At 38.7% G+C, this 27,920-nt stretch overlaps 1 protein-coding gene across 1 annotated transcript; it reads right to left on the bottom strand.

The window, feature by feature from the left end:
• Positions 1-5: 5 nt before the first annotated feature.
• Positions 6-26,294, bottom strand: cabp4 (calcium binding protein 4). The gene is made up of 9 exons (XM_067584686.1): positions 26,203-26,294; positions 21,283-21,343; positions 20,672-20,773; positions 20,139-20,277; positions 14,492-14,522; positions 13,742-13,885; positions 6,199-6,308; positions 1,724-1,871; positions 6-218 (listed from the first exon to the last, which is right to left on the bottom strand). Exons 2-9 carry the CDS (start codon positions 21,336-21,338, stop codon positions 190-192), a joined length of 759 nt encoding a protein of 252 aa, XP_067440787.1. The 5' UTR covers positions 21,339-21,343; positions 26,203-26,294; the 3' UTR covers positions 6-189.
• Between the last annotated feature and the right edge of the window lie 1,626 nt (positions 26,295-27,920).

Here is a 27,920-nt window from a genome sequence, read left to right as displayed (position 1 = left end):
TAATATTTACTCAAACTCAGTCTTTATTATCAAAATATAAATAGATATCTTTGTCTCTATTTTTTACAATCATACATTTCAAATATACAGAGGAAAGACTGCAGCAGCAGGAATAAACAGTGGTTATGGATATATGGTACACAGCCCTATGGATCCAGTGCTGAATGCTCCATCTTCTTCCATAGGAGGTCATCGTGCAGAAAGCATCATAACAAACTCTGTAGAGGGAGACAGAGACAGCAGCAGATCCACGGATAAGGACTAATGACACTCTGATATCATGAAAGGACAGCAAGGCACGCAGCCACATCATTATCAGCCCACATGAAATTGCACTGGAAACTAACCACAGCTCACAGTGTGATATAATGAAAAAAAATGTTTCCATTATCACTAAGTTAATGAAAAACTGAAGTGGTGATGGGGTGATATGTTAAAGCTGAAAAACTGACAGATAGAGGAGCATTTGAGCTGAAAATTTAAATATGACAGTTTAATTTTTCTTGCTGTTAAAAAATAATAATAATAAAGAACTGGTTAAGCCTTGTTAAACTTTAAATATTAACAACTCCAACATGCCTACTGCCATTTTTTTCAGGCTCTGTTCATCTCTTCTTGACTTGTAATCAGTAATCAGTTTGATTACCACTTGTTTCAGCTTGCTGTATCCATTATTGTGGATTCACTTGTCAATCAGGACAGCTATTGATGTGTCCTGTCAACGCTTGAGGCAGGTTTCACTAAATCCATCCAATCAATCACATCTTCCTTTACCCATTGTCTTCCTGGAGGGCTTTGCTCTGAAAGACTTCTGATTGTAGATGCGAATCTATTGATTGACTGAGAATTAAAGCTTTAATTCCGGATGAACCCACTAACATTGTTTCTTGAGGTACAACTCCTCTAACCATTTTCTATAAAAAGAAGTAAACCATCGAATCAGTCACTTGAGCTTCACCTGCACCTAGATATTCAGATCCGTCTCCCCAGTGCTTATCGGTCTGGTGCCTGATTGTTGGATATTCTGCCAGTGTGGACAAAACTGGATAGATACACTCAAACGCTGCCCTAGGGGCTAATTGATGATAATGAGGAGCACCTGCTTATTGATCCCTTCTGAGACTGACACGCCTTTTCATATGTTCCCGATAATTGCAATTGATTGGATTGCTGAGACAAGACAAACAGGATCACACCTCTAAGCACCTCTGCTTTTTTCGGCAGCCTGTGATCGCACTAACATACTGTGGTGTTGATGGTGCCTGACGTGCATCTGTGTGTTTATATATGTGTGTGTGTGTGTGTTTATTCGCTTGCGAGGTAATACATGGTAATGTAATTTCTGCAAAGTCCTTGAGCCGTCCAACAGTGTGTGTTCTTTATGTGTAACATGTGACAGGTGTCCAGGCATGTGAATTGATTGTCTTAATGCACTGCTGATTAGATTGGATTGGCCCTTCCAACCAGCCTACCTTGACTTAACCATCCCTCCTTTCTCATCGCACCCTTTTCCTGCCTCATTTCTTCCCCATTTTCTCCTTCTCTCCCCTTCATCTTCAACCCATTCCAACTAGATTTGCTGACCTTCTCTGCTCTGTCCCTCCTCTACGTCACTCTTCCCTCCTGTAAATCATAACACCCGCCTGTCCCAAGTGTTTTATCATTGGTTTTTATGAATTGTATTAATGTCTATCCACCCCCCCTCCAGCCCCCAACCGCTCACCATCAAAGTCGATGTTGCCATCTTTGTTGAGGTCAATGTCGCTGAGGATCTCCTCCAGCTCTCCTTTCTTCAGCTTCTCCCCCAGGAGGGTCTTCATGCCCTCCTTCAACTCGTCGAGTGTGATCTTTCCATCACCATCACAGTCAAACTGCAACGTGTTGGGTTAGTGGAGAGCAAAGAGGTGGAGACAAGGACATGTAGTGAGTGAAGAGAGACAAATAAATAGATAAAAAGGTGAAGATGATTAGGGGTGAGAGAAAGAGCAAAGAATGAAAGAACAACAATGCGTGTTGCTGGGCTAATGAGGTGGGTGGACAGATTGAATGCAGTACAAGGAAGAGGAAGAAAGACAGAAACAGAGGGGAGAGAAATTTATCACAAGACCCAGATAAACAGAAATAATTTTATAAATTATACCACGCAAAAGTTAATTAAATTTCTTCAGTTATCATCGAGTTTCACTTGGGTAATAGCTGTAACATGGCTACATGAGGTCCCTGGAAGTCTGAAAACAGCTTGAGTCTGCAGATGGGGCAACACTGACTCACAAGGTGTTAGTACTGAAGTGAGAAAGACTTTTTAAAGTGATTATGAGACTGAGTTGGAAATTTATTCTCATTTGATTGAAGGGTGCTTTGAAGTTGCAGAAGTTTTTACTCAAGAATAGTGTTGAGATTTAATGAATATTCTCTACCAGTGCAGTCAAACGTCAGAACATGTGAATTTCTGGATTTTGACTGTATCATTCAGGACCTTGATGATGATGCAAGCGTGAGGCAAGAAACTCTAGATACAATAGCAGATGACCATGTAACCTTGTGTTTTCAAAATAGAAAACAATAGAAACATTAATATGCTTTTTGTTTTTGTCTTTTGTTTTTGTTTTTTACTTGTGTTGTTGCTTTATCTTTTGCCCCTGACTGCGAGTCAAGTTTCCCATCTGGGATAATAAAGTGACTGAACTGAATTGAATTGAACCTTGTTAACGACTTTAATACATGAACAGAGCAACACACGCTTTTAAAAACTTTTTATGCAAACGAATGAGTCTTGCCTACAGATAAAAGCTTGATAGATGGGGTCAGATAGTACTGAATGCCTCCCCACAAAGCTCAGACACAACCAAGTAAAGCTCATTAAAACACCACAGAAGTTCAAGACCAGAGTATGTTTTTTAGCCTTACCAGCAGCGTGTCTGGGATGGTAATGTCAGTGTGTTTGTCAGCCAGTCCAGCACTTTGGTCCAAAAGGAAATATCTCAACAACTGATTGTCATGAAACTTTATACAATGAAGGGTTTCAGTCATACACACATCACATAGGTGCAGTTGGACTCTTAAAAACACAAAGATCAAAACGTTGTCTATTTGGTTTTGGAGTAAGTATACAGATGTTTTTTTCGTGACATTTTTTACAGACATTCATAATGCAAGTTCAACATAGCCAGGATATCTTTTTGTTAGCTTGCTTCACTGATCCTAACATTGCATACAAAGCTGGCTATCAACTAGCTCAGTCAACTGTGGGTTTTCCAGCTACGAGCACGTTCATGTGAAAGGCTGTTAATTATGAGCGACATCATCAGAACCATGAATGAATAACTTCATATGATATGAGATGAAATGGTGATACCAAGTACCTGCAGCAAACTTCTGTTTTAGGGACAGCATATTAATTGACATATTTAATGAAGTGAAATGTTAACGAGTCTGTAATCATACAACAGAATAAAAAGATGTAGAAACACTAGAAATAATTTCCACATATTAAAAGTAGGCTGAGTCTTAAAATAAATGCAGTAATTATTACATATGACTTAAGTATAGAGTGAGTATTTTTTGCTATTTAGTTGGATGAAGATGAAACCTTTCTGAATATGTCACATAAAAAAAAAACTTACAAGTAATGCCAGATTGTTTCTGCCACTGAAGCAAAGAGTGGAAAAGTAGTTAATGACTAATGAGGTTTATCTGACCCAAATGTTGCATTTATAATCATGGGAGCTAATTAAAAGTGTTTGGATTATTTTCTAATAAAAGACAAACTTTTGTTTTTATCTCCAATTATCATCAAACAGTTGTCTGATGTTATTCTGAGCTGCAGTGATGGAATCAGAGTGTAAAATCATCCACATTGTCAGCTGTCACTCCAGGGATAAAATGTAGTGAAGTGAAGTTTACACAATTAAAATGCAGCTAAAATTATCATCATGTATTTGGTGTCGTAAATGACCTCTCTGTTTGTTAGAAGCTCCGTTTTGAAACCAGAGTGGAAATATAAAGCCTGGAACAATGTTTCCATTGACCTATAAAAATATGTTTTAGTCTTTTTTACTTGTCACTTCATTGTAAACTCAGGACTTTTGTCCATGTCGGGATATGTAGGAATGATGACTCCTTTTTTTCCAGTGATCTGATCGGTCAGTTAACCTGCTCCGGAGCAGGTTAGCTGTTAAGCATAAGTTACCATGGCAATATAACCCGGTAAGAAGTGAACCACTGTTGTAATCTTGAAAACCCAGAGTTAAACCTGAAGTTACCTCGCTAACTCCAAATCCTGCTTCATAGCACAGACCTCAGAACTCAAAATATGCCTCTGCCAAACTATACATACTGCTTTTAAAGTCCAACAGCATTGCTGTCATTGCCAATTGTATTGTAATATCTACAAAGTAACACCCAAAAATGTTTAGTGTGTCAGCATTTAAAGCAGTTTTCCAGAGAAGGGTTTGAGAGGCGGGTGCCAGGCAACAGAGAGCATTACAGTATGTCGTGTGTGTGTGTGTGTGTGTGTGTGTGTGTGTGTACATGGGTAGTGTGTTGGTGTGTGTGTATATGCTGATCTGGAGTCAGTTTGGTAGGCTTAGGCTTTGGGTATAAAAAAAAAAATTCGTTTAAAATATGGATTTTTATTTATAGATATTATTCATGTAATTTGCATGCAAAATAGGTCTACCCAACCAGTGGACAAAAAATTCAACCCGTGGCAACACTTCAAAAGTAGCCCAATTCCGCAGGAAAAGTGCAGACCTGGCAACCCTGCCTCTGACAACCACCTCCTGGTTTCCTCCCCCTCACCTCAGCCCAAACACCATCCAGCCACCATCTCTCCATTGCTCCCAGTCTCTGTAACAAAAGACTTACTTCTCCTTACCTGCTTGTCCCGTGTCTGCATTTGGGTTCAGCCTTAATACGTGACACATGACTTTATTTTCCGCAGCATTACAGTGAGGTTGATATTTTGGGTTTTCGGTGAAAATTCGCCACAACTGTTTTCATAAATAACATCACCAAAGTTATTTATGAAAATGATTATTATGTTATTTTGTTATTTATATATATTTTGTTATGATTATGTTATCACCTGACTTTTCATCTGGCACCACAAGCAAGTCAATTTGTGGTTTATGACCAAATACTTGCAAAACTAATGACATTCCCATCAGCCTTGTCGCACTTTGTGTTTAGTGCTAATTAGCAAATGTTAACACTCAAACTAATATGATGAACATGGTAGGCCTGCAAAACATCAGCATGTTAGCATTGTGTGTTAGCATGCTAAATTTAGCACTTGGCTCAATCCCGTGTTAAAGTACAAACTCACAGACTCTTGTTTTAAATTTACATTGTTTGCTTTAGCTCCTAACATTGTTACGTTCTGAGGTGTAACTAAACACTGTTTGGTATAGCCATGGAGAGAGCATATTTTACATAAAAAAGCATTAACATTGAAATACCATAATTTAAATGCCATAACTTCCCTGAGGCAGCAGCTTTTATTAGGCGCTAAAAGTGGTCACATTTAATGCATGAGAACAAATTTATAATATAGATTGGCCCATATAAATGAACAGCAGGAGCGTCCACTAGCATATTGTACACTCTAGTCTGATATTTATAACCATTAAAAGCACTTTCAGTGCTGTCCTTTCTGCAGTAATCATTAAAAACCTATCAAGTAGTAATGTGTTAAATGGCTGAACCCAGGTGTGTGGCTGTGCTTATAAATAACATCATCACCTCATTTGTTTTGTTTGGTCAAAGGCTATGTCACATCAGGACTTGGCTTTGGGGGACAATCAAATTGTTTACCTGCCTCTGTATTGACGTCAGAGATAGCAATTCAATAGAGATTTCCTGCAGATTATTGAGGCACCACAAAATTTAAAATAGAAGAGCAGGCATGTCTAATGAGCACTAATGAACAGGTGAGAGACAGAGAAGTGCACATATATAGTGGCTGCAACTAGGCTACATTAAAACATCAATATTAATTATCCTCTTTCCCCATTTTTCTTCTGCATTAATAGACAGCTATGCCACTTCCCTTAGGCTTGTTTACAAGTGAGAGCCATGAACTCTTGAACGCTCTAAGGAAAGGTCCTATTGCACACTTCAAAGTAGGCCTACTGTCACAATACCAGGCGGCCTGCTTGAAGTCAGACTTCTTTGAGTTTTTAGCTGGGGGCCTCTTACCTGTTTGAAGGCACAGCGGAGCTCCTTCAGCCCGACCATATGAGCTGTCTCAGCCAGCATCCTTGGTCCCATTAGCTCACAGAAATCATCAAAGTCTACATGACCACCCCCTGTAGGAAGACAGAGCACACACAGGTGGATGTTGGCACATACATGTCGGAAAACACAACATTGACATATTATCATCTTATAAAGTCATGATCGTGAACCTATTAGCAAACAAAAGCTTATTTAGCATAAACATTCAGCAGACAAGGGGAAACTTAGCATTCATTTGCAGCTGTATCTAGTCACCTGGTGAATGTTATTAATGCTACTTGTTGCTCTGCTTTAGTCTCTACCAACTTCTCAGAGAAATAACCATCTTTTTAGCTGCTAAATGCTCCTGTATGTTGACCAGCTAGCACGTCTGTCTGTCATGTGGTGCTGGGCATGTAGTTTACTATACTGTAGGTTTATCTGAGCCCTTTCACTGAAAAACAGCTGCCTGGTGTGGCTTGAAGCTACACTTATATGTATGGAATTAGATTTGTTTCATAATAATTTAACAAAATCTGCCCAAAATCAAACTAAATAAATTAAATTGAAAGTGAATAAGTGAATAATTTGAAACCAAAACCCCCAAATGCAACACTTGATTACTACAGTAAAGAGAAGAGATTACTGTAGTAATCTACAGAAATTAATTGGAATTTCTCCTTTGCTGTCACTTTTTCTTTTGTACTGTTTTGTACAACTTGTTGCTCGTCCAGACCACTGACCTGTCATTCTGAAAGTAACTGGCCATTGGGGATGCAGCCCCAAAACAACTGGCCAAAAGGAGGTCTTAGTGTCAACTGAAAAATTCAAAAGTGAATCTGAAAAAATTGACTACAGAGAAATCCCGATCAGTGAAAGAAAAGTGGTAAATATTATAATCAAATATCTTGTATAGTTTTATTGTCAGTTTTGCCTTTGAGGTCATTTTTTGTTTGAAGTTCAAGTCAGGTTTAACATATTTTTAACAAATAAAAACACAATCAGTGAAAAACTAGCTGTTAAATAAATGTAGTGGAATAAAGGGTACAATATTTGTTAAAGATAAAGTTAAAGTTCAACTTTATTTGTCCCTGAAGGGCATTTGGTTTTGTAGCCTGAAGTGCAACATAAAACAAACCTGCATTAGCAAGAGTGACACAGACTCAGCAGAACTGCATCAATGAACAAGCATAATCATTGAAACAGTAGTCAGAACAGTAACAATGACTATCTTGTCATCCCCCTACATAAAATATGACCAGCATAGCATTAGCATCAAAATACAATACAATGATGACTATCCTGGCATTCCCCTACATGACCAGCATAGCATTACAATCAAAACTCATCAACAAATCCACCCAGCGGCAACAACGTAATCAGAAATCAACATAAACTTCATCCTACAAGTAGGCCTTCTTACTCATGATGGGCAAGCTATGATCTTCTCCCTGAGTTGAGGAGGGTAATGGCTGTGGGGATGAATGAGTGTTTGTATCTGTTTGTCTTGATTGAGGGGAATCTGAAGCGGGTGTCAGAGGGTAGGGATTGAAACTCCTGATGAAGAGGGTGGGTGCTGTCAGACGGGATGTAATTTGCCCTCTTCACCACCTGACAGCTATACGGAACAGACAGGCTACACTGTTAGACACCTGTAATTTTGCTGCTTGTATTCACTATTTTAGCCAGTGCATTCTTGGATTTGACATTTAGACTGCCATACCAACAGATGAGGGGAAATGATAAAATTGATTCTATGTAGGATTTGTAAAAGACATCATCAGGGACCTGTCAACATGAAACTTGGTTTTCGTAGGCAGAAAAGTCATTGTATTACATTCAAAAATGAGATTGTTCGATGATTGAACCAAGGTATTTATGGCCGACGACAGATTCCACCTCTTGACCCTCAGTGATCGTGCTCTGAGTGGGAGGAGGATGGTGTCTAAAGTCTATGCACGTCTTTTGTCTTTGATACACTAAATTGGAGGAATGAATTTTGGCACCAGTTTAAAAAAATAATCAACCACAGGGCCATGACCTGATTCGTCATCGTGGGGGAGACTGACTATAACTGAGTCATCCGCAAACTTCAGGATATATTGGTTCTCAAACTGGCTCCGACAGTCATGTGTATACAGAATATAAAGGAGTGGTGAGATGACACACCCTTGAGATGAACCTGTAGATGAAGAGAACTCCTCTGACATGCACTCGTTCACCCTCATCCTCTTGGTCCTGTTGGAGAGGAAGTCAAGGATCCAACCAGCCAAACTAGTCAACACCAAAATAGTTAAGATAGTTTATCCACCAACAGGTGGGGTTGAATGGTGTCAAAAGCTGATGAAAAATCAATAACAGCTTGGCATGAGTTTTACTGCCCTCTAGGTGCTTGAATAAAAGGTCAAGCAAGATGGCAGTAGCATCCCGGCCCTGTAAGCAAACTGAAATGGATCAAGAAGGTGTTGGGTTTTGTCCAGAAGTTCCTGTTTTCTTTGTTTTGTTCCGGTTTCTCAAAGGACTTCATGACCAGGGAGGTCAGGGCAACTGGCCTATAGTCATTCAGGACCTTTGGGTGGTTGTTATCGGCAACAGGAATCACAATAGACTGTTTCCATAATTTTGGAAACCTCTGCTGGCTGAATGACAACATGAAGATATAATTAAAAATGGGACCTAGTTGTTCTACATGACAGGTGAGCAAGCGGCCCCAAATGTTATCTGGGCCAGGACTTGTCTTGCATTTGTAGCACTTAACAGTGCATTATCAAACATAGTAAGGGGGGACAAGTTAGAAAGGCTAACTTTTAGTTGATCAGATTCATTAGAAAAATTGTGAACGTCAAATCTGATATCAAATCTAACTCATTGAGCTATTGGGCCAATGACTTGTCAGAGTTAAAACCATCTAATGCCACTCTTTTCTACTTTTATCCTGCAGACCAACTGTAGTTTTCATGACATCCCATAATTTGGGGTGACACCTGTACAAGTGTCTCACAATTGTACTTAAGTGCAGTACTTCTGTAAAGGTAGTAATGGCTTCCTTTCCTGATTTAATACTATGTTGTCTGTGAAACGTTAATGAATGTCCTTAGTGCTCAGAGACTCTTATAATACATTTAACTATGTGCTCATTTATGCTCCTCTCAACCCAGTTTTGTTTTGTTTGATCCCCATGGCAATTATCAAAACAGACTGATACAATGAGATGGCTCATGTTATTAGTTTGACAAAAGACAGGCTTATTTGATAGTGTAGATGAATAGGCTCGGTCTGTTTTCATTATCCGGGCATTGGTGGATGTGAAAGACTACTTCAATAAAGTCATGCGGTCATTTACTGGTTCAGAAATTTAATCAGTGCTCTCAGTCTCAGGACTGTGGCGGATGAGAATCAAATGGCGAACTCTGCTTGCACGGAAAAGCATTTTCATGGGGCTGAATCTTGAATCTAATGGCTGTCATCTAACTAGCCATCTACTAGTTACAGCAGCAGCTGAAGGATTCTGAGATAAAAGACCACTCCTTGCAATTAATTATATGATTTTTCAGTTAGCAAAGGATTTTCATAGTTGCCTCAAGGTAAGGTATATATTATTTTGGCTGCCTGGCTTGTGGAGCAGAAGTCTGGGGGGATTCCTGACACTGCCTTAAAAAAATCTCTGTGCGTTAAGTGGGTCAGTCTATAATCATGGAGTAGAAAACCTATCCCAAAAGTCTTGGGAGATTATTTTTCTTAAATTGATAGTGCTATGCTAGTTATGGGAAAAAGACTGAATTTCACGGCATCATTGGTTCTATAGGGATTACTGCAGAACTGCAGAGATTAAACTATAAATGTCTACCATTCTACCTTATAGGTCAAAGAACATCAGTGAACAGATGAAAAATTCATATTATACAGTATGACATGATACTTATGTTTAAAAAAATAAAGCACAAATGTTCTCAAAATTTATCTCATAGTTTCCCTTTGAGATAAAAATGTTTTTCTACTCTGTTTGAAGCATCACATATTGTGCATCTGCTGCCATTCATTGCTGTTATAGTGTATAAAGCTTATAATTCAAATCTGAAACACTGTTTTTATGGCTGGAACATTACATTAAATGGAAGCGTCTCAATGAAATATGAGTCATTTTATACACATTTCCCTGTAATTCGGCATGAAGTATGAATTTAAAGTACATTTGTGTTCTGTTCACATCAGTTGGGGACATTTACGCTGCAGTGGCTCTCTCAATCCTGCTTTTCAAGATCCTTGCTGTTGCTATTTTAACCATCTTATCAGGAAATAACTTACACTTGGGACAGCAGGTGAATCCAATTAACTAGTTGCTAGGTCAGAAAATCAGCTGCACTCTGGTCCCTGAGGATCACCACCTTACTGTATCTAACATGATGTATGTTTTGAGGCCAAACGATTATACGCTGGTCCCACAATATTTTGCTCATTATCAGTGCTATTGTCCTGGGGTCTCAATGCTATGTTGTGTGTAAATTGATCCTGACTTCAGGCTTTTTTTCAAAGAAGGCACTTACACATATAGATGTTTCTAATTTCAAAATCCTTATTATAATAAACCATGTAATAGGGATATGCCTGAATACAAATACGTTATTCGGCAAAGCACAAATAGTGGGTTTTTTACAAACATTTATTTCATACAAATATTTTTGAAATTATTTGTTTTCGGGAAGAAAAATATCCTAAAATTAAAAGTGTAATAAAAATAAAAACTGGATTTTTACACCTATTTCCATTTTAATTCGAATACAAATATAAATAATTTTCCAAACAAATATAGATACAAATACTGGGCTTTCTGCACATCCCTACCATGTAACAACACACACTACACCAATTGGTATGATTAACCTAACCACTTGGTTAAAGGGTTGCTTCACCTAGTTACAAAAAATAAAATAAAATAAAGATGGTGTCTAGCCATGCTGAATTTTATTTGCCCAGGTCTTTGGAGGTTTGTGCCTCCACCCCAATACAATGGAAAGTACTCACAGCATTGATCATGACAAACAGATTCAACAGCAACATTCCCATCCAGAAACGTCCCCATTACACAGAACACCTTGTTGACAGTTTGCATAAGAACTATTTCTTCAGTAGAAGCCTCAGCAAATAAAACCAAAACTGTCTAAAATGCTAGATAACTCTGTGATTTTTGTAATCTGGGTGAAGCAACCCCTTTAGAGTAAGAGTAGAGTAATAATAGGCTGTAAAGCAATGTTTCACTGCCCATAAGTATCAAGTCTGTTTCACCTCTGACCACACTAACGCGACACCACTACTAATGGAGCATAGCGTTAGCTCAGGCAGAGCACTGAAGTTGTACTTGTTTCAGCTGATTGGCCTCAGCTGTTTTCAATATGCTTTTACAATCACTGACTCATCCACAGCTGTGTGACTGGTAACATCCACATCATCATCATCACATTCATGCTGGTGTATACCGTGAACATTTTAACCTGACAATGTCACAGTTCACTCTGCCGATTACGCTCTTATCAACACAGTTTGCTGCTGCAGCTCCTTCCACCACCGCAACCTCCTCCTTATGTGGTACTTCAATATTAAGACTGACTACTAAGATTTTAACTGAGATTTAATGTGTATATACAGTACCGGTCAAAAGTTTGGACATAATTCCTCATTCAAGTGAATGGGAAGGTCTGTCCAAACTTTTAACTGGTACTGTTTATTTATTAGGAGGATTAGCTCTCCAAGCAGAATCCTCATTGCTGCTCGGCTTCTTTGAGAACTCCCTCAAGCAGCAGAACCTTTTCCGCCAAATCTAACTGTATAACCATTTGCTATAAATGATCACTACTTGACGTAAGTGTCTCTCGCTGAACTGGGTGTAGTCGAGTCTTCAGAAGTGTGCTTTGTTGCGCCTGTAACCACACCCAGGAGTACACTTCTATATCACTGCAGCGAGGTGACAAGATTTTCAGCTGCCTTCCCTGTAACGTCCATCGCACCTGGCTGCGTCATGTCCCAGCTCTGTCACAGATGCCAGAGACGATCACCTGCCATTCTAACCAGTGTTCGTGTGGTCTGCAGATGCCTGCTCCACTATCTTTGTCTGACATGTCTATTTTTGCTGGACTGGCTCACGTCTCTGAAGTGTGACATGCAAATGTGAGTGTTTATATATGCCTGTATTTATTTACGTTTGACTCAAAATTAATGTTTAATTATGCTTTTCATATGTTACTGACTTTGTCTTAACACACATACAGCAAAACTAGTTTTCATGGTTGTATTTAGAGAGAGAGAGACTGAGAGGGAGTGAGACAGTGTCGTTCAAATCTCCCCCTGCACTCTGTGATCACATTATAGTTATTCTCATTTACATATTTTCTGTTTCTGTTGTCGAACATTGGAAGTGGTGTGAAATTTGATAATGGCTGATAAATACTACCTGTTAACCAGTAGTTATTATCTGTCTGCTCAGCTGCAGATAAAATCATTATTTTAAGATCACTGCACCATCTAACAAAATTAACAAAAATACAGGTTAATGACAGCAGCTGTGCTGTGAGGTGAGCTGTATTATCATTTAAAATCAGTGATCACAGTTAAAGTCAGAGGCACAACTACATGTATAGCAGATGCTCTGCTTATGAAACATTTCCAGGACACTGAAACAGTGACTTAGCTTTGACAGAGCTGAAACATGACGCAGCCAGATCTTGTGGACATACAGAGTTAAAGTTTCTCTTTAAAAGTGTGCAACCTGCACACTGTGGGGACCTCCGCTGCTCCACTGCATATAAACATGTAAAAAATGCTCTGATGCAGTGTAAGTGTGATACAGGTCTCATTTATACTGTAAACCAATGCTGCTGGATTGCTGCATACATGATGCTTTAATTAGCATACAATAAAAACATCACACTTCTAGCCCGCTCTTTGTGTCTATGCCCTGTGTATCAATTAAAGCTTTACGTTAAGACTTGGCAGAATCTTATATAGTAGGTGTTGTCAGATTTTACAGGCCTTGCTTTGACACTATGTAGGTGTTATAGGAACAAGTTCTCCATGCTTATGGCAGAAATCCAGATATCAATACAATGATGATTCACCTTGAACTTTGAACATAGAGATTTATACTTGAACATTCGGAAAAGAAAAAAAATACGCTGACGATAAAAGCAGACAGAGGAAATGTAGGTCTAAACGAAACACACACTTGTACATGCAGACTCACATTCTCTCATCACACTCACTCATACACCCTTGCACCTGCAGAGTGAGGGCCATCAATCAGTCTGCTAAAACATCTTCAATGTCCCCAACTCCAAAGACAAACATCAGTTCCTTATGTAGTCATAGAAAAAAAGCACCTATGCAAGCACACGTGTTTGTGCAACACTTACAGACACATTACTCACACATTCACACTTCAGAAAGACCCATCAATCATTCACACATGGTGTAGCCACTGAGGAAAGAAATGAAAACTATCCACACACATACAAACAGACAGATGAATACACACATTTCATCTTGATTTGCTGGATGATCTCGATGAGCTCCATCTCTGTAGGCATGTAGCCCATGGTCCTCATGCAGTCTGCTATGTCTTTGTAATGGATGAAGCCATCCGCATCGTAGTCAAATTCCTTGAAGGCCTCCTGCAGCTCTGACAGACAAACAAACAAATTACAGAGATTGCAACAAACCGTAAAACAAGGTAAAATGTTTTTCCCAAGAGTCAAACACACATACACACCAACACACACACATGGTCACTCATGGTCACTTTGGGGGACATAACATAGACTTACATTCATTTCCTGGAGACTTACCCTAACCATAACCATAACCACTCTCTGCCTAACCCTAACTCTACCCTTAACCCTAACCCTCACCACTGACCCAAAAATCAGCTTTTTCCAAATTGGGGACATGGCTTTTGCCCCAATTGAACACGCTGTCCCCAATTAATTGGTTCTGAGTCTGTAATTTGTCGCCAAAGGTAGCCTATGACAGACCACAGTCTGGAAGTTCCAGCAGCCAGTAGTATGCTCAGTAACATCAAATTATATTGCTTTAATTGATTTTTTAGCTGAGTCACTGGCTAGAACATTTCAAGGCAGTCTGAGAAACCTTCCGTCTCAGTCTCTTACATGAATCACGAAGAGGAGCAATCACAACAGGAGAAAATATGCCTACAATTGATAAAGCTGTGTAGTTGAGTTGTAATTTATTGTGTGCCTGCATCGTAATCACACCAACATCATCTTACCATCTAACTCCTCTGGCATCAGCTCTCTCTCCTGTGCAGCAGAGAAAAAAAAAGACAGAGGAAACTATTACAAGAGAGCATCGGCGGACGGGATGTAAAATCAGGGTGGCTTTAAAGCTGCAAATTCTCCTGAGAAATACCCCAGTGATAATCTGTTTTTGACTACCAAATTAGCATAACATGCATATCATGTCAACACTGCTGCATACTGACAGTAAACTCTAATGGGATTTCAACCCAGACATGTCTTTCTAATTTGCAAAATGACACAATATCACACACTCCCACACGCACAAACTCACCCAAACACATCCACTACATTTGCAGCATCCTGAGGGAGACGCAGCCGAAGCTGAGTGTGTGTGCATGCAAATACACAGCCACGCACAAACATGTGAGCGTGAGTTGCGCACACCTTGCACCGTCGCAAAGCAACATAGATGCATGTAAACACAGAAACACACACGTAGACACTTGCCTACACAAAGACACAAGGCATATAATTTGCATAAAGCCTTGTGTGTGAAACACTCAGTATTCTCTGCCTTGTTCTGACATTTGCTCAGGGTGACTCTCCCTCTATTTCTCTCTCTCTCTCTCTCTCACTCTCTCTCTTCCTCTCACTTTTTCATGTATTTTCAGAGAAAATGATGCAAATCTAGAAGCTAGGAACAAAATCTCCACAGATGCTCATTAAGCATAAGCATAAAGTGGTGAAATTTATGTGCACCGAGGGTTTAAAATAGCAATATGTTAATAACTCCGCTGCAAACTAATTTGGTCGTCAGTTGCAATAGTGTAAAAATACAGATCCTCAGGCAAGAAATTTGTTAGCTTTAAAAGGGTGTTTCATTTGGATCCATATTGCCCATGAATGAATATTTTAAAAAATGTGATGGCACATATCACACCCCTCAGTCCTTGACTCAATTTTATAATTACCATATTTGTAAACATGTGCTGACTTGAATTTGCATATGTAGAGCATGGTTGATTGAAAGATCTTTGTGAAATTACATGAATCATTTCATAAAAGTAATGAGACAATGTTTCTTTAGCAGGATGCCTTGTTTAAATCATAACTGTGCCTACAGCAGCATTCAATCTCTCGTTAACAATGTGCAAGTCCTCTGCAGAAACATCATCACATCCACAGTGGGAGGCTAGAAACATGCAAACTCAGTCATCTTAGTATGGAGCAACGGAGCCTGACATATGGAGATATTGTTTAGCACAAAGACGCCGCAAGCCTGAGGATATCTATAAGTTCAAAGACACTAGACTGATACAAGAGCTTATGGAGAGTATAAAAGCTCTGATTGTTGCACTTATTCGCTGAGGGCTTGTTTGTCCTCGTTCTAATGCGGTAAGGAAAAATATTGAGACTGGATAGAATTAAAGACAGTAAGATAAAGACACACTAGCAGCAGTGGAAATAGCAAATTATAACTGTCCATGTGCAGCATTTGGATTTTACTTGAATGTTTCTATTATGTCAGTGCTTTTATTCCACTGTATTTCAGAGGGAAATGTTTCACTTTTTACCTCATATTTATCTGATGGCTGTAATAGTTTTATATGCAAAACTCACAAAAGCACTCGCAAAAATATACTTCATTATTGCATATAGATGAGATAGACAATTGTGAATGATAACATAGCTTAATGCATCTCTGAAGTAACATGTTCTTAAGTCTATTTAATGCTAATGCTCACCTTACTTTTACATTATTATGTATGGCCATTGCTTTTCATCAAGAGCCTATTTTCATTATGTTATTGCTATTTTTATTAGAAAAAAGGATTTTTCAGCCTTCAGTTGTTCTTTTCACTGCTGAAAAGTGAGAGATAAAAAAGGCAAATCAGAGCTACAATGACACTGAAATACAAAGAAAAGTGCAATATTTTTTCTCCTAATACATGTTGGCACTCAGGGCAGCTAATACATAAATCATACAAGGTCATACTGTTCAAGTGCACAATAGCTCCAGGAAAAGTAGAGGCCCCTGTGGTTTATTTGGAAGATGCTCCACATGGCAGACGTTCAAATGATTATTCACTGTAGAAATTGCCAACAGAGTTAAAACACAAATGCAATGCCAAGATGCAACTGCATCAAGAGTTATTTCACTATACAAAGTGCTGTGCCTCAAATACTACAACACTTGTGATTTAGATAACTGTTTTAAGTTTTAATATGATTTTCAACACCACGACTTAAAACATCTCTGTTGCCCAGAGAACAGCAGCACCGCTGTTTACCCTGCAAAGGATCTTCTAGCCTACAAGGGCATATTTTGATAGCAAGGTCAACACATTAATTGGATTTTTTTTTCGTCCAGAAAGGATTAGACAGCATGCCATGCAGACTCTCAATTCATCTGTCAGAACGAGCCCATTAACAGTTAATTTCATTCTGTCTGCCTTCACATGGCCCACTGAGCAGCCTACTGCTTTGTAAGCATGACGCATGGACACATATGTGGACAGGCCTATATTCCTCAGATGGAGAAGGCACTTAAAAACGTCCATACAGTTACAGTATATGCAAAGAAAATGTTCATTCCTTCAGTCCATTTTTGCTTGACATCAACAATTGTTTTTCTTTTGCTATTTGTCTCTCCCAGCCCTTTCTCTAGTTGGATCTAATGAGGGCTGACAGTGGACCTTGCTAAGGGGGTTATTAATGCTTGTGTTGATGCAGGGATTAGGAACACTGCAGGATGGATGGTCTTCATGCCTCAGTCTCAAGGCAGCAACCAAAACAATGTGTCCTTTGTCCTGTGACACAGACCCCCGCTACAGTACCTGGCTACTAGTAAATTCAAACCAGGGACTGTCACAGGAGAGCAAAGCAGATCAGTCATGGCAGGTGAGGTAGTAACTCAGGGAAGAACGAGTCCACAGTCGCTCAAGGTCATTGTGAAACGGTTTTCATTCCCCATAAATTGGCTTTAAAACAATGAAACAGTGTCATTAGTTATTAAGAAATCTAGTTATGAAACATCATTAAAACGTTCATAGGCACAAAACTCCCTTTGGCGTAGATTTTTGCTGTTATCTTTTACAGTAAATCCCTCTCCTATGATGAAGGCATTTATGGAAAAGCCTTTGGCTCTGCTTATGGTTTCACCAGGGTCTCTTAAGGTTCCAGGATGAAAAGGATTTATTATGAGTAACAATAATAATCAAAGTATTTTTAAAAAGTGCATTACATAAAAAACTAAAAAAAGAAAAAGAATCAAACGCATAACAGGGATCAGAACAGATAAAAGAAAAAAAATGCAAGAATGACAAAAACAAAAGGCCCTTGATCTAACTAAAGAACTGTGATACTGTTACATAACAATTTTTTTCATGGATTAAATAACTAAAGAAGAACATGTACACTATGTTTAGGCAATGATAAGATAACAAAGAACCAAACTGATGTTTAATGAAAGATATAGATAAACAGACAATGTATATTACACAAAACAGTCCACATCAAATACAAATCTACATTGTGGCGAAGTTTAACCATTTAAGTTTTAGTACAACATAGAAAAAGTCCATTTCCCATCAATTATCTTAATGGGTATTTGTCATTAAGAGTTCTGTCCTTGATAGAACAGAGTTTTTAAGTCAGTCTCATTAACATCCTGGATCTGATCAACGTCCACTTCCTCAATAGAAAGAGTCAGACATGTAGCCAAAGTCTTTCTGTCTGTCTCCCACTACCTCAAACACATTACTGGTTCTGTGAAGGACAACACAAATCTTCCATGGCCAATTAGGACTAAAACATCCACACACACACACACAAAAAAATAAGTCAAATCATTCAAATTTTATATTACAGTTAGACATTTACTGTAAAGGATGCATGGTACATAAATCAACTCACGTTTTTAAAATAAATGAGAAAGGTGCCATTGAGCTGGATCTTTAGCTGTTGTCATTTTCCCAAATATTCTGTGATGCCCTGCAGCTACAGTATCTGGGATCAGGGTATCAGACATGGCCACAGCCAGTGACGTAACATGAGTCAAGCGGGGTAATAAAACAGGCACTGCACTGCTTTTTTTTTTTTTTTTTAAAGATTTAGAGAACGAGGCCTGTATCAGATAGATCAGTCTGAATGAACAGAGGTGGGTAATGATGTTCACTTTTCACGGTCATTTGACCCATTCTGTATCCGCAATTATTGGTTTGCAAACAGGGCATTACAGCAAACAAAACCACAAACAGCAAACAACCAGTGTTTAAATTTTCAATCAATAGTCACCACTTAAAATCTGCTGAACAAATGGGTCCATTTTCCGACACCACTCTGTGTAACAATTCATTATATCTTTCTTCTGTGACTCAGTCTGTAAACCTCCACTTTATTAAGTGTTCTTTGGTTTCTTTTCACTATAAACTGCTCTGCACCAAACTCATCTTTATTCCACCTATATTTTTAATAATTTTGTTAGAAATTGGACTTACAGATCATTCAGATTGTTGAAATACATACTCATCACGGAACATTGTGAAACAACAAAAGCTGTTATTAATTTTCTCCATCGCACTGGACTCTACATAAGGATTGAACTCATTCTACAAACGGAATAGAGGGCAGCAATACGTTGTAAATTTCATCAGGAGACAACGGTATTGTCATTGTCTTTTTATTTAATTTGCTCTCTTAAAGGTTAAATCCACCCAAAAAACAGAAAACATTTTTTCTCACTGGCCTTTAGTAGTATTAAGACATGCAGACGGTTTTGAAGTATCCTGGTGTGATTTTTGCAGAGATCCACCGAACAGCTTTTAATTTAAACTATACATAATAATTGGACTCAAAGATTATTTTGTCAAACTGCTGCTGACACCAAGTTCTTTATTCAGAGTAACAGGGACACTGTTTGCTGAGAGAGATGCTGTTAAATTTTTAAAATGTAGGTTTTTTTTTTTTAAGTTTACATGCTCTTACATAATCAGTTAATCAGGTCTTCTGTAGTATTCTGATTTCTAAAACATCATGCATATGAGAAACCTGGTTTCTGTGATTGGAGTGGGGGACTCTGGGTTTCTAACCAGCTTTAGTCCTGGAGAAACTACTTTAAGCGCCACAAACAAAACTCTATTCACTCTCATTGTATCATAAAATTGTATACAAAAAACCCTGGAAAAATATAAATTTAAATAAAAGAAAGACAACTTTTTTTTCTTGGAGTTTTGGGGTCCTTATTGCTAGTTTGAATTAAAGTTGTACTTTCATTTTGGTTTGTGTGTGCCATGGATGTATTGTGCAAATAGGTGTGTTTTCCCCCTGGACTTTATTCTAAAATGGCAGCCACTGTATTATGTGTAATTTCATATCAATTTCTGATTGGTTTCTTTGTAGCAGCAGTCACATTAAAAGAATTTGGTCTTAAATTTCTGACACTGTCAGTACTTTCCTGCAGGCTTTGTTTGGTTGCCAAAGCTCCAAATCAGTCATTGGTGCACGTGTCTCACAATGCGATCCAGGACCTCCATTTTAGATTGACAACCGAAGATTTCACCACTTTTCTCTCAGACAGCCCAAAAACATGCAGTGTGAAAGCCATTTACCAAAAAGTACATCAAGGTCATGACAACATGCATGTGTGTATAAGCAGCAATGTGCTGTTCAACTAACCTGTCCAAAGAGTTTATTGAGGAAGGAGATGTAGGCGGCGGCCACTGCTGAACTGTTGCTGAGGCTCCTTTTACTGCGTCGTTGACCGTCATCCTCACCAGAGCCCTTCCCCTTGGCCGAAGGAGACTGTGACTTTGAGCTGTGAAGTGTGCATTTGCGTGCCAAGTGTTGAGAGCTGTCATCATTAAAGCTAGGCCTATAATTTCCCCTCATAGCTTAATTTAACAAACACACTTAAGTGCCATTTTGTTGGTATTCTTAGAAAGGTATTTCTCCATCTAGCTGCCCTTGAAATAATTACCCAGCATGAGTGAAATGATTGAAAAACCTCAGCAATCCGACCAGTTAACATCAGTCATTAGGTCTGTCACTAGAGAAGGTAGGAAGGAAGCATTTAAGAGGAAGTTTGAAATTCTGAAGGCTTGTTTTGCGCCTGATGTACCAATCGATGGCACTAATTGGGTGCACAAATCCACACAACCCACTCCCCTTGTCCTAATCAATGTTGATTAGAAACAGAGAATGATAATAACCAGAATTTCTTGGAGAGGCTGAGCTGAAGGGCCTTGTTTTTGAATCTCCCAGAAGCGAGCGATCTGCCAGCAGCTGCACCCCTCCCTCCTCGTGGAGACATGCTAGGAGAGAAAGACGCCTTAATCAATTTAAAGTGCTCTAAGTGTAATTAATATGAATACTTTTCATAATTTAAAAGCAACAATAAAATTTAACAACACTGAACTTTATGGATTGTCCTAATGATGGACCATCCTGTTGTGGAAGGTCTTAGATTGTTGGTAGACAGCAGTAGCAATGAGGGGCAATTATTTGAATGTTCAGGGATGTTTCAGGGATTGTATTACCCAGAAAACTATAAAAATCTTTCTAAAGCAGACTAGACCATCTCCTATGAGACTGTCTTCCTGTTAATTAATTGCTTACTTGCTACTGTATAGGAAATGATAGTATAGATCGTATGTTGCATATCTTATTTTATGTTTACAAAAAAAATTGCGACAGAAAGAACAGATTTAAGGTTTACAGCCTCACCAATTCCTAATTGAGCTTTTAGTTAAGTTGTAAATAAGACTTTAATGGGTATATCAATGCTATTTTTCTCCACCAATTTAAATGAGATCTTACTGACCTGTTGGCAGAGGATGGTCTACTGTCTGGTCCTCCCTTTGAACTTTTAAGAGACATCCTGGCTGCGAGAAAAAAAAAGAGAAATGTGGAGAGATTTGAGCACTGAGGAAAAGACAAGAATCCTCCTGATGAAACAGTGAAGGCAGACATAGAGGAAAGTTTTATAAAAGCTGCATTAACAGATTTTTTTTTTGGCCACTTAATTAAAGAACAAGCTGAAAACACAATTATCACCTTATAAATAAGGTTTTTTTTTTGAATGTGTAAGCAAACAGTTGCCTATTAACACATCCAATAGACACAGAGCAACATTAGTATTTATTTGTGTCGTGATTCTGGACACCAGATGAATTTCAGTCCAATATTCACTTTCATTTTAGCTGTGTTTTGGTCTCCACCAGCTCCTGAGGGAAATATCTGATTGTTGAGAGCTAAAAGACGCTAAAATTTCCTGAGAAGCTAAGAGGTTGAAAAGCTGTAGAGTTGGGTCATAATTTTCTGTAGGTTTGTCATTACAAGCTACTCCTTTCATATTGCACATTTGATCCACTGTTATGTTGATTAGTGCAGCTTTAAGAATTAAAGCTTGTCCGTTATTTGCTAGAATTTCACACCAAGTTTAAAAATTGTAAAAGAAGAGACATGAAGATAGGATCCTCTTAAAGCTCTGACTACTGAGGGAGGAATAATTGAGAGACAGATTGATTTGGACAGCGGGACTCACACCTAAACAATAAAATGAAATAGTGTATGAACAATATGCGAAGAACAGGAGTGGGTGGAAAGCTCAAGACAGCTGAGATTAATGAGGAACAAAGGTGTGGATAGGAAGAATTTGGTGAAAAATGGAAAGATGGGAGTATGAGACAGAAGAAGATGGAGAAGAGAAAGACGATGAAAAAGGGAGTGAATAACAATCACGTGTATAGGACTTGCAGAGGAGAAGAGGAGAGACTTACGGCTGTCTGTTTGAGGGGCAGATTAATGTTCTGTCATGGACCTCTGCGGGTTCTGGCTATCAGCGCCTGATGATGAACGGCCGTACTTAGCACTGATGTGCTGTAAACACAACGCCTCACTCCACCATCTCACATTGCCACAAAGATGGTGCGAAGACAGATACCCAAGATCTGCTCCAGCGGCCGCTACTCAGGCCGTGTAGACCACGAGGGCCGTAATGAGAAGAGACATGAGGACCAGCCATTTAATGCGCCTCTGCCAAACGAGATGCATTCCCAGCTCCCACTGGGTTGAACAAAACGTGCCATGACTGAGTAGTGATTGCCTGTCTGTCACGCTTTCACCCAATCGGTTTGTATGTGCTACATGCTGACTGCAACATGCTTAGAGCATGTTAAGCTGTATGGGTGGAGCAGGGAGGGATTTTCATGTCCATATGATTACAGTTGTAGAATGCTTTAAAAAGTGTATTTATAGTCTATATAATGTCTGTACTACACTGTACAAATGATATAGCAATCTTTTATTTATAGAAATACATACATGCAGGAGATGATACATTCTGCTTTGAATGAAAGATAGATTCATGATGTTCACAAATCTTGTTTGCAAGGACACACAAACGCACACAAACTCACACATCTGGCTCTACCGCTCCCTGAAACATTCATATTGAACATATGGGTAAAACATCAGGATTTTCTACACTGGTGGTCTCATATTGTTTGCCTGAAGAATTGCTCTCATCTTCAGTGAGCCCAACTCCCATCAGGGTAAACAAACACTCACACACTCGCAAGCACAGACTGTACACGTGCGCGTTTCACTACACAAGTCATTGAGCAGCGCTGTGCTGTGTGTCTGCAGCTCTCCTCCCTAAGTGGCCAATTGCTGTCAATCAAGGAGCCGACACAAGCAATTTTTGGTCCTAATCAAGCTAATTGAAGTAATGAAATGGAGAGCCAGGTGGACTGGGCTAAAACAAACACAGCTAACCCAGCTGATGATGGAGAGGAGGAGGAGGAGGAGGAGGAGGAAGAGGAGGCTGCACTCCAGAGCTGCGATGTTGTGGTAGGACTTGAATGGGCCTGGCTGGAGTGTTAGGGGTTAAACGCTGAATGGAAATTCTAAATATATTTCACAAGAGCCACTGCAGTGAAGAGTGCTGAGATTCATTGTATATGTTACACAAACAAGACCCACACGCTGTACACACACAGCCAGGAAACAAACAGAAAGAAAACACTCAAATTATTCCACCAAGGCTGCACCATCCGCTTAATCTGTTATTTTAATAACCGAAAATGTTTTTCTGCATCTGGATGTGGGTCTGCATCAAAAAAAACCCACAGTGATACACAATACACAAGCATGCTGTTTGTGAATCATGATGATTTTTGGAGAATACCTAAATCCTGTTGCTATTATTAGAGCTTTGTACAAGGATGAATTGTGCAAAATATCAAGTGAGTCACACTCATGACCACTGTATGGAGATTTCATGTTGCTGTAGCATCACATACAATAAGTCATCAAATTATGCACCGTTGTTCAGAAGAGAAGTGTGTTCACCTGCCTTGTAAATTTGGCTCCAATTGAAAGTGTTATGGCAGTTTATGACAGATAGGCTATGCTTAAATAAATGTCAGCAAGTCCTTTAAAATATATGACAAAATACAAGGGAGACCCAAAAATTCGACAGGAGCAGGGTGATCAGATTTGCAGCTACAGCTTGGTTAAACTAAAATTGGGACTGAAAGAGAGAATATTTGCCACCGTGGAAGAAATCCAGGAAGAATTGCAGGGGGCTCTGGACATGGTTACTAAAGATGACTACAGGAAATGTTTCCAGGAAGAGGAGAAACACTGGGACAAGTGTATTGCATCTCAAGGAGAGTACTTTGAAGGGGATTAGAAATGTATTACTCTATTACTTATAAGATTTATAATGACAATATATATTTTAACAATTCCAAGATTTTTTTTGGGTCCCACACCCTGTACATTATTTCTCATTACTTTCCAACGACACGCATGAGTGTTTTCTCATCTGGCCACTTTATCGTCAAGAGGACCGTTTGTCAGTTCCTACAAAAACACATAAGCTCATTTCAACAATCGTTCATATGAATGTTTTCTGATACCTTTATGGTCCAGGTTTGGCCATGTTTAGGCACAAACATGAGGAAAGATTACATCTTTGCACCTGACAGACAAGAGCCATAATTCACCCTCTTGTCAGCAACAATCCCTAGAATTTGGCTCTTATGACAAAAAACCTCCAAATAATTAACACTTTTTGGGCTCATGAATAGTTTATTGATCTAATTTGGTGAAGATTGGATTCAATATGTAGGAGGAGTGGTGAAAAACTCTAAATGGTGAACAATCTATTAAAGGAGAAAAGGGTTTGACCCAGTGGTGGAAGGTTACCAAATACATTTACTGAAGTATTGTTCTTAAGTACAGTTTTATGGTGCTTCTACTTTACTTTCTTATTTTTTATTTTATGTTACTTTATACTTCTGCTGCATTTCATAGGGAAATATTGTACTTGTACTCCAGATAATGTATTTTATATTTTTTGTATTGATGATCATTTTGTAGAAATCTGTTTTCACCTTGACATTAAAGGGTCTTTTTCTGTTGATCAGTGTCAAAAAATTTACATAAAGCATCTTTATACAGTATAATAAATATATCACTGAGTGGGGACTTTTTGCATAATACTTTTGAGTACTTTTGAAACATGAAATTTTATTTAAGTAATATTTTTAATTCAGGACTTTTACTTGTTATGGAGTATTTTATGCTGTGGTATTACTACTTTTACTTAAGTAAAAGGTCTCAATACTTTTTCCTGATAGATATTGATAAATTTGCCTCACAGATCACGATTTAGGAAGAAAATGTAAAGGCAACATAAATGGCCTCATACTTGTAAAGCACTTAATGTTTTTTATCATGTATTTTTAAATTGAAATTCTAAATTGAATCACTTGTTCTTGGGCTCATGGCCTGCATTTACACCAAGCATTGTTGTTTTTGAGATACTCTGTAAATTAACAGGTAAACAGACAAACACGTCCTTGGCAGATGTGGAAAAAAAAGAAAAAGAAAAAAGAAACACATATTAAGTCAGAGAAAAAAGCACACTGCTGCTCTCAGATTTACTGTGAGTTCAGGTGAGGCTTCACTCCTCTTTATACTCTCCCATCTGTTTTCTCTTTGTTTTTGTATCATCTTTCTATCCACCTGCTGTCCAGTCAGAGGACAATCAATCCCAGAGGATGAAACCAGCCTGTGTCTGATCCATAAACAACCAATAGTAATACAATCGGGTCTGACACTTCATCTTCTCTTCACCTATCTCAACACCTCTCCACACTTCCTCCACCTCACACCAACCTTTGTGTCATGGCTCTGAAATGAGACTGTTCCCTTCAGTATCAGTTCAGATAGGAGGGAACAGAGGGCGAGAATGAGATATTTTTCTTATTCACTGACATCCTTTATTGTCTCTTCATTTACAACAAACGCCTTATTGCTTCTTTGTATAATTCATATCTGATTACAACCTCTTCTTCCTTGTATTTCCGGAGGCCAGACTGATAATAACACGGCAGAGCCGCCTTGAATAAGTCTGTTGATGTGATTGCGTTGTAGCAAGCAACAAGGGCACAAATATTGAACCAAAATGAATGCAAACCGTGGGCTGGCCATCTGTTGGCTTGTACAGCAAAATATACTTGAGATCCAGATAATCAAATATTATAAAGCAGAGCCGAGACGCCTGTCAGTCTCATTAGAGTGTGAGTGGGCTGCCTGAAACATGCTCTGTAAAATACGCTCTACAAATGAACTGTAGCTGATTCCAGTTGCTTTGAATTATTAAGCATTGCAAAGAAAAACAAGTCGACACCTCACTATAAAACAATAGTACAGCAAAATGCAATCTTACCTTCACCAGGCACCAAAAGAAAGGAGAGTAGAAGATTTTTTCCCTATCTAATCTGATTGTCTCCCTTGTTTGTGTTGGATGAATGAGTGAGGTGTATCTGTATGAAGGCTTACCTAACCTGAGGATTATATAATGAAAGGTGATTATCCAGCTAAATATGTCTGGATTAGAGATGTAACTGGCTGCCGCTGTCCTGAAGAACAAAAAGGGCAATGATACTGTCTCCCTGCTGAGCTGGGACATTCTGTGTATTTGGATTAATCTATATTTCATTTCAATCTATTTCGGTTCAAATTACTTCAGATTCAACATCATGAAACCTTTTCAAGCTTATACCTGCCTGGCCAGACAATGAACACAAATGGAAGAACAAGGGAACATAAAGTGAAGGATAACATTAACATTAACTGTAGACATTTTCTCAGTTTGATCCACAATATTACTTCATTCTGTACAATTTAAAACTTAATTGAATTATACACATTCATTTATGGCCAATATTTTCAACTCCCCCTACAAATCCTGATGAATTGGTTTTGACCAATAACCATGCCGATAGTACTGTATAAGTCAATGCCTCAGCTCTCTTTTTTTGATGGAGGAATGCCACGTCAGGGCAGAAACTAAAGCAAAAAGAAGACTTGTGCTCATTAATGAGTCAGTATGAAACAATTTGTCCCTATTTAATTTCTATATAATTACTGCAAACATAATCATGACAAAAAAGAGGTGAGAAGAAAAACGGGTGAAGCATCACAAGTGTCATTGGAACCTACCACAAAGTAGAAAGCAACAAGAGCCGCAACAGAGCGTATTTACGGTTTCTGCACGACAGACAAATTGTGCTATGAACTAGGTAGTATCTTTAAGCATTTACAATTGAGTGAATGTGTGTGTTACAAGAAAAAGCACCCAAAGAGCACAAAAGATGTCTTACTCAACAGACAAGATGAACAATACTTCATGCTAGTAAATTAAAAATTTTGGGGAAGCACAACTTGGGAGAGCCTATGCAGAATATAATGCTGTATTTGATGACAGTGGGGATAAAATGAGGTACTTGACATTCAGGAAATTAAGACATACCATAATGTTGCAGCGTTGGCAGCAAGCAGATAAGGATACATATATTATGGCTATAAGTGTGAAAAAAGGCTATTTAAGCTGGGGAAAATTGAACGTTCAAGAGTTTAATTAACTAACAGCTTAAGAAGTAGAGACAGAAGAAATGTAGAAGTCCATTAAAGCCTGTAGTGGCATGTCCATATACTGTCACATGGGATGTAGGAGCGTTTTCCCTTTTTGAGGTTTAAGCTATAAGGATGCTTTGTAAAACTGTCTCCACAGCGGGGAGTAAGTGTGTGTGTGTGTGTGTGTGTGTGTGTGTGTGTGTGTGTGTGTGTGTGTGTGTGTGCGTGCGCGTTGTACATATACTACATAGCTTGAGTGACAATCCTGTCATCTTTGTACTGCCCATTCCTCTCATCACAGAGCAGTTCCTAACTGACGAGTTTGTTGATGGACTGCTGTTGGTTAGTTAAGTAAGGCAAAGGATTTGGAGGGATTTCAGGTCCCTGGGGCTATTTCCTATTGAACGCTACACTGCACTGTTTATTGACTGCTGACTTGTTCCAAACATGCTTGCTACTCTTGCTGTGAGGACACCTTAAGTTTAACCTATGAACAAGGTCAGAATTGTCTTAAATTGTCTCAGTCAT

The sequence above is a fragment of the Thunnus thynnus genome, chromosome 3 (assembly GCF_963924715.1).
Source record: "Thunnus thynnus chromosome 3, fThuThy2.1, whole genome shotgun sequence".
Lineage (NCBI taxonomy): Eukaryota > Metazoa > Chordata > Actinopteri > Scombriformes > Scombridae > Thunnus > Thunnus thynnus.
The sequence above is the reverse complement of the archived record's forward strand: the minus strand, read 5'-3'. Positions and strand labels throughout refer to the sequence as shown.

Coding starts and splice junctions, on each gene's coding strand:
- cabp4 (XM_067584686.1), bottom strand. CDS start 21,338: ATGTCTCTTAAAAGTTCAAAGGGAGGACCAGACAGTAGACCATCCTCT. Junction 13,886..14,491: donor GATGCCAGAGGAGTTAGATG/GTAAGATGATGT, acceptor TTTGTCTGTCAG/AGCTGCAGGAGGCCTTCAAG. Junction 1,872..6,198: donor TCCGCTGTGCCTTCAAACAG/GTAAGAGGCCCC, acceptor AACACGTTGCAG/TTTGACTGTGATGGTGATGG.